Here is an 11,880-nt window from a genome sequence, read left to right as displayed (position 1 = left end):
TTTATTTCTTTTCACCCTGGTCCTGAGACACGTTATGTTGTTCCACCGTCTGTGTATACATATGGATATGGTCAGAATGACAGTTAAATGAAACTTGACCTTTTCATAAAGCTAACCAAGTAGTTTTGGTACGTAAACATAATGTCACATTTAAACTAAACCACCTTTTTCTAACCCGACCACAAACAGCTGTACTTGACGCCCTGGACGAGAACGGACTATTTATCTCACAAAAAGTGTTCAAATAATAACATTTATTTCTGTTAGCTTAGCTTTTGAAGGAAGAGACATGTAGCGTCACGTTGTCAAGTGAACTTTATCTGAGAACTTTTCTTGGTAGTTCTGAATTTTGTTGAACATTTCTTCTGTTCTAACCCAGATGTAAAAAAAAGAAAATTGTACCAAGCCGATGTTAGACTTTTTAAAGTGCGTTTTGGGATGTGTTTATCAGGGACGAGGGTGACTGGATGGAAACTCTCAACTGTAACAGAATATCAGAGACTGAATGTGACCTCAGCGAGCAGCTCCAGGCGTTGGACGGGTACGAACATCACTTCATCAATAATCTGGAACATTTCTACTGAAACCTACGCTTCTCTGTGATCAACCTTATTTTGATCTTAGTCTCGATTTATCATTTAAAACATGAAACAGTTGAATGACTTAATTGAAACCTTTTAAAATAAGACAGAGCATAATATTTCCAAATCAGGATCACCACAGCAGCATTTCTTTATGTTTATGAACCATATACGGTATTCTCTGTGTTCCTGTTGCACAGGAGCGTCTCTGCTGACATTCGAACAGAACCTGCAGCATACGACCCCAGCGCTAATGTGGAGGACTTCCCTCACACGTATTCTCCCGTCTTCAACCCCTATAAACAGAGTAGGTCGCACACGACCACCTGAACTCAGGACCAGTCTGTGTAACGGTGACATCTGAACAACCCGCTCGTCTCATTGTCCTGCTGACTGGTCCTCCTCAGGTAACATCAGTGCGCCGACGTTCACTGTGGAGGCTGTGGATGACAGGAGAGTAATCGTCAACATCACGGATCCTCTTACCACAAACCACCGACGGGGGAAGCAGATGAGCATCAGAGACGTCTTGAAAAATGACCTCATGTACAAGATCATCTACCACAAGTCTGGCAGCACGGGAAAGGTACAGGAAGGAGCTGAGACCATGAAGTCAGTGTTTGTAATGTTCATATCTAAAACAAATACCATCTTTGGAACCAGATCAGAGTCCCCTTCCTGAGGTGGAAATCTTCTTGATGCCTTGAGAACAGAGATTACATGTTTAGCATAATTAGCATCAAGACGGTCATCATCATTACATATCACGACACTCCTTCGAGGACAGTCCTTCGAGGACAGTCCTTCGAGGACTTCCACGTTTTGTTGTGATTAAAAATACTTAATTTTGTAGCTTTATGCAAAAATGTGATGCAATCTGCAGATTTGTGGAGAAATTAAAAAAATCTCAAACCAAGAAAAAAAAAACTACAAAAAACAAACAAACTGCGATCTAATAAATGAGGAGTCATATTTAATCACTTTCTATGAGGAGATAATCTGCACTGCACTGAATTATTTTGGTTCTAATCTCTTTTTTTGGGAACATAGAACAACCAGAGTTTGGTGTCCTGACTGCTTTATAAAACATACAGGCTACATCTCCCGTACAAGTGCTGGAAATGCTTTTTGAAGAATACGAAGACAGATTAAATAGTTCAGATGTAAACAAATCAACACCTGATTGTCCCAGAAGTCGTTGTGACAGTTTGAACTGTATTCACAGCGAATCGTTCAACGTCCGAATGTAACTTGGATGATTGTCGCGTGTCCCGTTGTCCCCCGACAGAGAGACATCTTATCTACAACCAACGTAAAGGAGTTCATGGACTTGGAAGCAGGACACGTTTACTGTTTCATGGTGGCAGCTTACGTCCCCTTAAGACCCAAAGACAGTCGGCACGGAGCCTGGAGCACACAGCTGTGTTCACCGCCAGGGGACATCCTGCAAGGTGACACACACACACACACACACACACACACACACACACACACACACACACACACACACACACACACACACACACACACACACACACACACTCGGAGGTGTCACCGGTCTGGTGGGTTTGGACTCAAACAGACAGTTGATACAAAGATTGTCCACAAAAACTCACAGAAGTCAAGAACTTAATCCAAGAAACCATGAAGGAGAAACAAAGTCCAGAAGAAGGAAAAAAGGAAAAACAGGTCAAACATCAAAACTTACTCGACACAGGAAGGAGCGCAAAGGCAACCAGCTTAGACGTAACCATGACAACGGTCTGACAAAATAGGCGGGAAGCACACAGACTTTATACTCAGGAGGAGTTAATTACACACAGCTGGAAACTATCAGGGCGGGAAGACAATCAACCACAGCTAGAAAGACTAGAGGACAGGAAGTTAGAGGAGAGTTACCAAAATAAAACAGGAAGTTAACATGAAACCCTCAAAGGAAAGACAGACATAACCGAAAGAAAGGAAGACACAGAGAGACAAATAAACAACAGACTGCAGGGACAGAAGGAATCTGATATGATGATGAGTCATGAGGAAGATCTCTGTCTAACTGTTGACTCTCTTTGTGCTTCCAGAGTTGGGTCTCGGAGTGTGGGTCGGCGTGTTCTTCATCTTGCTCACAGTCATCATCATCATCGTCACGGTTACGGTCCTGTGCTGTAGACAGAGAAACAGAGCCCTCCAAACAACTCAGTCATCTCGGCCTGTTTAGTGTGTGTGTGTGTGTGTGTGTGTGTGTGTGTGTGTGTGTGTGTGTGTGTGTGTGTGTGTGTGTGTGTGTGTGTGTGTGTGTGTGTGTGTGTGTGTGTGTGTGTGTGTGTGTGTGTGTGTGTGTGTGTGTGTGTGTGTGTGTGTGTGTGTGTGTGTGTGTGTGTGTGTGTGTGTGTGGTGTGTGTGTGTGTGTGTGTGTGTGTGTGTGTGTGTGTGTGTGTGTGTGTGTGTGTGTGTGTGTGTGTGTGTGTGTGTGTGTGTGTGTGTGTGTGTGTGTGTGTGTGTGTGTGTGTGTGTGTGTGTGTGTGTGTGTGTGTGTGTGTGTGTGTGTGTGTGTGTGTGTGTGTGTGTGTGTGTGTGTGTGTGTGTGTGTGTGTGTGTGTGTGTGTGTGTGTGTGTGTGTGTGTGTGTGTGTGTGTGTGTGTGTGTGTGTGTGTGGACGGGGGACACTTGTCTTTCTTATGCAGACAAAAAGCTAGTCCCCATAAGGTGTAATAAGGTGGAGACATGTTTTAAGGTTGGGTTAGGGTTAGGGGTCTGGTAGTCATGGAAACATGAAGTTGTCTTAAACACAGGGACTGGTCTCTCTTCAGTTTTCCACATTCTCTGTTTTTTCGAGGAAAACATTCTTCTTCTGTCCGAGTTTTGTCCTGATGTCTTGATTTCATGTTTCCAGGGTGATTGTTCGCAGGTCGAAGGTGCAGCCTGCTATTAAACTGTACATGAAGTGTAAGTCGTCACTGAGGAGAGAACCGCTGACACTCGTCCACTCTGCTGTTTGGACTGTTATAGTTTAATGTAGCATTTCATTTTTTGGCCGGGCCAGAAATGCTGATAAAAAATGAAATGCTACGATTCATTTCTACATTTTTCACAGTCTTGTGACTTTTTTATCGTATATATCATATATAATGTATTTAGAAACAAACAGATGAATTACTTTTCTACAGACTTTAAAACGTATACTCTACTATATTTCATCTATATGTGGTAGAACTCATTGATTCAATATTTTATTATTTTTTGTTTTTGTTGTCTTTTCTCTCATAGCAATATGTCCAGCAGCAACCGGCAGTTTTAAGTCAAAAAGATCTGATAAATACGTTAAACACTACAATAATAATAACAATAATAATAAATAATAATATGGGTTGTGGTGCAGCACAAATTGGTGTAGTTACATTTCCCCACTGTTGGCTGTTGAACATAGACCCAGATATTTTTTCAGAAGTTGGTAGAGCTCAGATGAAAGTTTAAATTACTCTGACATGTTGTATTTGTATTTAAATGCCATTAAATAAAAGCTAAAGTCACTTTTTATTTTTGTCTCATTGTCAAATTCAAACTGTTGACGTTGCAAAAACATTTCACAATACTGGCCGCAGACTTTTAAAGGGCAGAGTGTTGTTTCAGAGTGTTCTGCTGCCCCCAAGTGGCTTAAAATAAATAATTCAGCTTTAAACTTAAAGTTATTCAGGACTCTGTTTTACAACCGGTGCAAAGTGGCGTGAAGAGGCGTCAGGTGTCTCTGCTAGTCGCTCATAGTGTTTGAACAGAACTTTCACTACATGATTGACCCACAAAAAAGTGGTGTGAAGTCAATGGCACAGGATTTTAAGGGCACATTATGAAGATATAATATGTGCCTACATAGGTAGGTGCACACAGACATGCACAAGATCGAAAATGAAAACATTACAATGTGCCAGATTATTATTGTGTTTGTCTGAGCTCGGTTCATTCCTACTACTTTGCAAAATGACTGTTATAATAGGAATCCACCAAATAAAGGGGATGAGAAATGACCCTCTGACTGGTTGTTTCAGGTTACACCCAAAACACAGCTGTGAACGTTTAAGAGACTAATTACAACCCTGTATGAACTCAGATTATCCACCGTTAAGACAATAAAAAGTGGATTTAGAAATGCCCTTAATTCAGTTCATTTCTTGTGCTCATTAAAATCATGATGTGTAATTTAAACGACTCTGTGTGGACAGCAGAAACAGCAGGTTGAGCGTGTTGTCAAAAACAACGCAGACCACGCCATGAATTCCCGATTCATTTTATTTCTCGGTTCTGTCATCACAGAAAGTCACATTTAAACACCAACACTTACATTACACATAAATGCATCATCACCACCACAAGAAACCAGGGCGTTACCATGGCAAAACACAGACGTAGTTCTGAATATGGTGTCACTCAACCATGGCTTTTAAATTGCATACTGTACATCTGTATTATAGAAAACACACACTGCAAAAAATGAAAAGCTCCGGAAACAATCTAATCTCTGACTGTCTCTGACAAATTCTCAATAATATTCTGATCCTGCCAAGATATTCGAAGCAGCCTGTAAATTAATACATACAAAAATAATCAAATACAAAAATAAATATGTCAGCGACAGAAAACAGTTCACCTGCCCTCCGTGTAAATAATAAAATGCTCGCTAACCGTGTCTTTTTTACAATGAGCCATTTATTGTGCTACATGTGCCTATGTACAGTGATGCATTTTTAAAGAAGACCTACCAGGCTTTTCCATACTTTTTGTCATACATAATGTTACAATGTCAGATGTTTATATTAAACGTGGCCTACGTTTCAAACAGTGAGTGTGTAAAAGTAAATCCTTTCAGAATAAAAGCTCCGTGCTCTGAACACACCCATCCACAGACCTAAAGCAGTTATATTCTGTCAAACTACAGACCAGCACGTTTTCCGTTTTGCACTATTGAGTGTGATGAGCGTGATAATTACGTCCTGCTCTGACCTTTCTTGCTGTGGGTTTTCATGCAGTCCGCTCATACGTCAACGATGACTCTTGTACGTACATAATGATGCCCAAATAAGGAAGATCTCTCTCAATGCAATGCTGAAAACTAGTCCATGCATTTATTCCATCGAAGGTAGACTACTGTCTTTTTCTATTTCAGGATGTCCCAGTAACTTTTCAAAAGCCTGCAGTTGAGCCACAATTTTGCAGCAAGAGGTTATTTAGGAAGAGAGGTCATATTTGTCCCACATTAGTTTCTCTTCATTGGCTCCCTGTAGAATACAAAATGACCAAGCTCCATCATTTCTTATTATCCCAACGGAAGACTTGGCTCTGAGAGTGGAGGGTTATCTTTGGTTCTCACAGTTTTCTAAAAGTAGAATAGGAGGCTGAAGCTTCAGTTTTTTGGCTCCTCTCACTTTTTGGTAAAGCTGAAGCTAAAACATCCGTCAGTGATGCTGCTGTAGGCCGATTCTGGTGGGGGGGCCTCCTGAGATGTACTGAGCACCTCTCCTCTCTCTATCACCCTCCAGGCGTTTATATGACACTATTCCACATCATTACCTTTGTGGGTCTTCTTTGCGTACCGAGCGCATTGCAAATCTGGGCACGTTCATATCTTGCCACGTGTTTTTTCTCATGCTCGCGCAGATTGTCATCGATCACAGTTAACCCCCAACAGGACGTATTATAGACACGCCGGGCACTTTCTGTGTCAGAGTTGCCCCTCAAACCAGGTCGAAGTGCAGCATCGCCAATAGAGGACTGTTTCTGTGGCTTTAGGAGGCACATGAACCGACCGATCCAAAACCTCACAGGTTTGGTGGATGTTCTACGGATTTAATCCCTCTTACATAGATAATTAAAACAAGGTTTTAATTGGATGCAAATCAGGAAATTGGCGAACGTCATGAGGCAGTCGCCAAATTTTAGCCATAGAATTTAAAAGCCACTCAGGTTAACTACAAATGAACCTACTCGTGGTTCAGTCATGTAATCTGTCGTGGAAGAAGAGTGTCACATTGCATCATTTACGCATAAAAGGTTCGGAAAATTTATGCTCTGCAGCTCATGCCATTTAATAAATGATTGGAGCTTAAATTATTCACACAGAAAGCTCCCCATGCAGGTTCTTTGCATTCGCTGCACCACAGAGGCTTCAAAGGAGATGAGATGATTTGATTGGCCATGATTGAAGTCAGCTGTGACACACGTAACTATCAGTTCCTCCTGATTCACCACGCTGCACCAAAACACCCCAAAAGTTGGCCACACCCACTCGTGCTCCTGCTGCACCTGTACCTGGGCCAATCAGAAGAAAGTGGGCTTTTAGGGGGAGGGGCCTTAAAGAGACAGGAGCTAAAACAGCTTGTTTCAGACACAAGATGAGCTGAAGGGCTGCATAAAGGACGAGGTGATAAGGTTTTAAAAAATATACATATATTATGAATCATGTAAAGCTACTCTTAGTCAAAAATTTTAAATCTGGAAGTGAGCATAATAGGTCTCCTTTAAGATGGAAAACAACAGCTTATCTTTACATGTATTGGTCAAAACCGTGTTGTAGCTGTGGAGAGTGGCAGGTCGGTTTATTTAAACCACATGTGGAGTATCTTATCCATGCTTTAAGAGGAAATTATGAGTAGAAAAGTGGGTTTTTTGACAATCCTTTATACAGAAACTGTAATATTGTCGTATAAATAAATGTATTTTGGATGAGTTCGGGTTAGCACTCTGATGAAGGAAGATGTCGGCTCAGATTATAGTTAGTAGATAAAACAGAAATTGAGGTTAAGCAGATGCATTAAAGTTTGTGATTAGCATGCGGAGTGAGAGCTCCGCCCACAGAGAAAGATTTGACAGCTGAAGAAGACATCGTGTGACTGAAAGATAAAACCTACAAACAAACATTTCTTGCTAAGCGAGATTATTTGGTCATCGTCATTAACACACGTTGTTCAATAGTGAATGAACACATTTTAAATAGAAGAAGCTCAAAGTAGTAACAAAACATTTGAACACAGAATGATTAGACAGTCAGAACCAGGATGCTTTCAGGGAGCAGAAAACATGTTTCACCACCTTTTGCACATGCAAACAAAAATCTGTCAAACTCAACATTTTCATTGGTTGCACCTGAAGTTTAGCACGTCTGGGTGTGCAGACATTCGTCTTCGAGACAATATTGTAAACATGTTCTCCTCTGAAAGCAGCATCGATCGACTGAAGTGGATCACCGCGCCGCCACGAGTTGGTCTGAAATCACGGCCGGGCGACAAACGGACACACGAAGACGCAGCTGGAGTAAGATGGTGGAAACGAAGCTGCGTTGGTGGCTGTCAGTGCGGCCAGAAAGACGTGTTGAAGAGCGAACACTCTGTCTGACTTTACATGTGTCCGAATCTTTTTAGCCTCTGCTACAATCATCTTGCAAGGAAATTAGAAAATAGAGGAACGACTCATCGTAACGTACATTTCAACCTTTTACACAAACTGCACTGAAAGAAAATCATTTCAACTTCCATTGAAAGTAAAAGTCTGACATTGGATGGCAGGAATTAACGGGAGCCGGCCGGGTGACTCACTGACACGATGGACGGCCTCCGTTTAACGGAGCCAATTGTCAGGTTTAAAATAAAATTCTCTCTTTACCTTCATCACAGATTCAGCTGCTGGTCAGGTTGGTTGAAATAAACAAGAACCACCATGTTGAGTAAATACAACCTAGTTCCCAAAAAGTTGGGACACTGTGTAAAATGTAAATACAAACCGAATGCAATGATTTGTAAATCACATATGTAATTGCAAATAGACCAAAGACAACATATCAAATGTTGAAATGGAGAAATTTGATTGTGGTGATGCAGCTCAGTGGTGAACATGATCCTGGAACAACTTTATAGAGACGCGTTGCTGCATCAGATTCACAATGAGAAGATATATTTAATAAAAAAAACAATAACATTTCCCAGTTCCCACATTTGACATGTTGTCTTTGGTCTATTTGCAATAAAATATGGGTTTATGTGATTTACAAATCACTGCATTCTATTTTTATTTACATTTTACACAGCATCACTACATCTTTGGAAACAGGTTTGTGTTGCAGTAATGAAAAGGTGATTCACTCCCCGACGCTGAACAGATGATCCCAGATGACAAAGTTGGAAAGCACCAATTTCAGGCAATTATTTCAGACATTAATTAGATACACGTGAAAAAAATATAGAAGTCCGGACCTCAATGATTTAAATGATTCATACAGCCATAAGTGGAAGTCTATCACTAATCTGTCGGAAACAGCTTTTATGAGCAGAATCTTCACGATGAATGCAGCTCAACATTTATATTATGATGAACAGTTTGCAAAAAAATAAATTCTGTCTTTCCAGCGCAGCAGAGTTCCTGAATTTTGTGTAGATACGTTTTGTTGGCCGTAGCGACACAAACGAGCCATACTTCATGTTTTCTAACCAGATCTGGAAGATGACGCGAAGCCCCGAAGCTTCACTTCCACGTGTTAGGAAATGACCAATGTTTACAGGAAGTGACAGAAAAGGTGCTGATTTAAAGACGTGGTGAAAACATCGGGTCCACCCAAATACAAAGGTCACATGGAAGAGTGCAACCAATGAAAAACGTTCGTCTGCAGCTCTGAGAGTACAAAGATATAACAGATGTTTCATACAAACGATTTAATTCTTACTGAACCCAAACAACAAACTCCAAATCCCTGTGGCCGGCAGCACGGCAGCACTTTGACTTTGAGCTCGTCTGATGATTACAACACGTGCTTCCTGTTTGCTCACATTCGTAGGAGATATTTGCAGAATGGAGGTGGATGACGATGACAGTGTTGTGAAAGTGTGTATCGTCAGAGGTTTTATCGTACAGTAGCTATCACATTATATCTGGAGTTGGATGAGGTTTCTTTATGTGGAGTCGGACTGCTTCATTGCAGACTGTATTTCTGATTGATGTTTGCATTACTCTGATATTCAATATTCTCTAATTCAATTTGCTGAATCACCCCAAAAAAACGTAATTTTTTTTTGTATCTATTACATACATTTCTCACATTGAGACATTCTCAGAAAATGTAACATGACACAATATTTATATACATTTTGACATAAAATTGCATATACTGTGATTAAGGATCGAACCATTTCACCTGCTATGAAGTTAACATCTATGTATGCTCTGCACTGTTCTGCATGAACAACGAACTAGATTCATCCAACAAAAAGCAATAAGCAGTGAACCACAGGAGGTGTCCTGTCAGGTCGCCGTCTGTCTCACCAGACCTCTTTAATGAAAATGCATTGTGTGCATGAATGTGCGTTTTGTCCTGACTGCAAAGTGTGAAAAGTCACATCCTGTTTGCTTTTCCTCAGTTCACAGTGTTGTCATGAAATCAAGTAGTAATGAGGTAGGCTGAACTGAAACTTCATGTGAACGGAGATGTTCCTTCAGTGAAGGCGGAGTCTGTGCTGCCGTGAAGATAGACGTCATTATGTCACCAAGGTCCATGAATAAGTTGAGAGAGGACTTCTCTCCATGGAGCAGGAAGATAAACCTGATGAGGAGCTGGTCCAACCTTCATCTCTTCATCTTCACTTCCTGAGTTCCTGGTGGTGGTGATCAGGTGATGGTGGTGGTGAGGAAGAGTGAGGAGGAGGAGAAGGATGAGGATGAGGATGAGGAGGAGGAGTTCCTGGTGTTGGTTCAGTGTTCTGGTTCTGGTTTCTCCGTGAACATGATCAGAAGCTTCACGTCAGGTTTAATATCAAACTCTGGAAATCATCAACGGAGACTCTGATGATGGTTCAGGAGGTCTGAGACCATGAAGACACCTGGAGACGAGTTCTTGGAGACGTTCAGGACGTCTCCGTCCAACTCTGGAAGAAGAGCCTCCTCCTCTTCACTCCTCCTCTGATCACTCCTCCTCCTGATCACTCCTCCTCCTCTTCACTCCTCCTCACCAGGAAACTTCTCTCTATTCCCAGAAATATTTCCCAAACGTTGATGTTGTCTCTGAAAACCATCTCAGACGCACCAACACCAGGAACTCAGGAACTCCTCCTCCCCCTCCTCGCTCCTCCTCCTCCTCACCACCACCATCACCTGATCACCAACACCAGGAACTCAGGAACTCCTCCTCCTCCTCTTCACCACCACCAACACCAGGAACTCAGGAACTCCTCCTCCTCCTCACTCCTCTTCACCACCACCATCACCTGATCACCAACACCAGGAACTCCTCCTCCTCCTCCTCCTCACTCCTCCTCACCACCACCATCACCTGATCACCACCACCAGGAACTCAGGCAGTGAAGATGAAGAGATGAAGGTTGGACCAGCTCCTCATCAGGGTTTCATCTTCCTCCTCCGTGACCTGCATGATATTGATCGACTCTCATCTACGGAGAATCCTACAAATGTACCGTATTTCTACAACTGCTGAATCAGCTGGTTACATGGGATATTGAATGTGCAGTGTTGATAAAAGTGTATGAAATGATAATGTGAAGAACAGTGTAATAGTGTGAGCTGAATGATGAACCAACAGTTATCAGCTCCTCTCGGCTCTACACAACTTTAAAATGACTTTCAGTTGGTTGTTGAGCTGTTTGACGTCCTCCTCACTTCTCAGGCAGCTGTTCTCAGATTAAAAAGCCAAATCAAACAGCACAACTAATGACTCACCCAGAGGCATACAGAGAGTTTCCACGTTTTTCAGGGGCAGTAAAACTGAGCTGTGAGAGTATGATGACTATAAACATAAAGACCAGTGGACAGAAGTGAGTTCAATCAGCTCCACAACACAGAAATGCAAAGTTTCATTGACAGTGATTGAAAAACATCTCATATGATGTCCTCCAGCCCAACTGAGGCCGTGGACTTAAATAATCAATTATATATTAGCCAATATCCATTTGCTACGTGACTTAACAGTCATGTGACTCTTAAAGAATTGGGACTGAGACATGTGGCGAGTCTAAAAATAAACTTTATATTTTGTGCTGCATGAACTCTGTAACAGAGATGTCACATTTCTGTCTTTGTTTCCTTTCAGAGTATGGTTTCTAATGTTTTCAATGTGTGTGTGTGTGTGTGTGTGTGTGTGTGTGTGTGTGTGTGTGTGTGTGTGTGTGTGTGTGTGTGTGTGTCTGTGTGTGTGTGTGTGTGTGTGTGTGTGTGTGTGTGTGTTTGTGTGTGTGTGTGTGTGTGTGTGTGTGTGTGTGTGTGTGTGTGTGTGTGTGTGTGTGTGTGTGTGTGTGTGTGTGTGTGTGTGTGTGTGTGT

General features: G+C 41.8%; 1 protein-coding gene and 1 long non-coding RNA gene across 2 annotated transcripts in view; one reads left to right on the top strand and one right to left on the bottom strand.

Annotated features, from left to right (window-relative positions):
- Positions 1 to 2,848, top strand: part of LOC138614504 (tissue factor-like) — a 5,673-nt gene extending 2,825 nt beyond the window's left edge. Inside the window, exons 3-7 of the mRNA XM_069687993.1 lie at positions 452 to 541; positions 782 to 888; positions 989 to 1,167; positions 1,870 to 2,032; positions 2,657 to 2,848. Of these exons, the coding sequence (XP_069544094.1) occupies positions 452 to 541; positions 782 to 888; positions 989 to 1,167; positions 1,870 to 2,032; positions 2,657 to 2,793 (676 nt within the window). The 3' untranslated portion in view covers positions 2,794 to 2,848. The remainder of the gene's footprint in view (positions 1 to 451; positions 542 to 781; positions 889 to 988; positions 1,168 to 1,869; positions 2,033 to 2,656) is intronic.
- Positions 2,849 to 4,841: 1,993 nt separating this feature from the next.
- Positions 4,842 to 11,878, bottom strand: LOC138614503 (uncharacterized). Its single transcript, XR_011310290.1, has 2 exons — positions 10,826 to 11,878; positions 4,842 to 10,766 (listed from the first exon to the last, which is right to left on the bottom strand). It is a non-coding gene; the product is annotated as an uncharacterized lncRNA (long non-coding RNA).
- Positions 11,879 to 11,880: the final 2 nt, after the last annotated feature.

The sequence above is a fragment of the Brachyistius frenatus genome, unplaced genomic scaffold (assembly GCF_029030835.1).
Source record: "Brachyistius frenatus isolate BFR_SWC_R1_liver_20210118 unplaced genomic scaffold, ASM2903083v1 Contig_512, whole genome shotgun sequence".
Classification (NCBI taxonomy): domain Eukaryota; kingdom Metazoa; phylum Chordata; class Actinopteri; family Embiotocidae; genus Brachyistius; species Brachyistius frenatus.
This window is presented reverse-complemented; position numbering and strand designations above follow the sequence as displayed.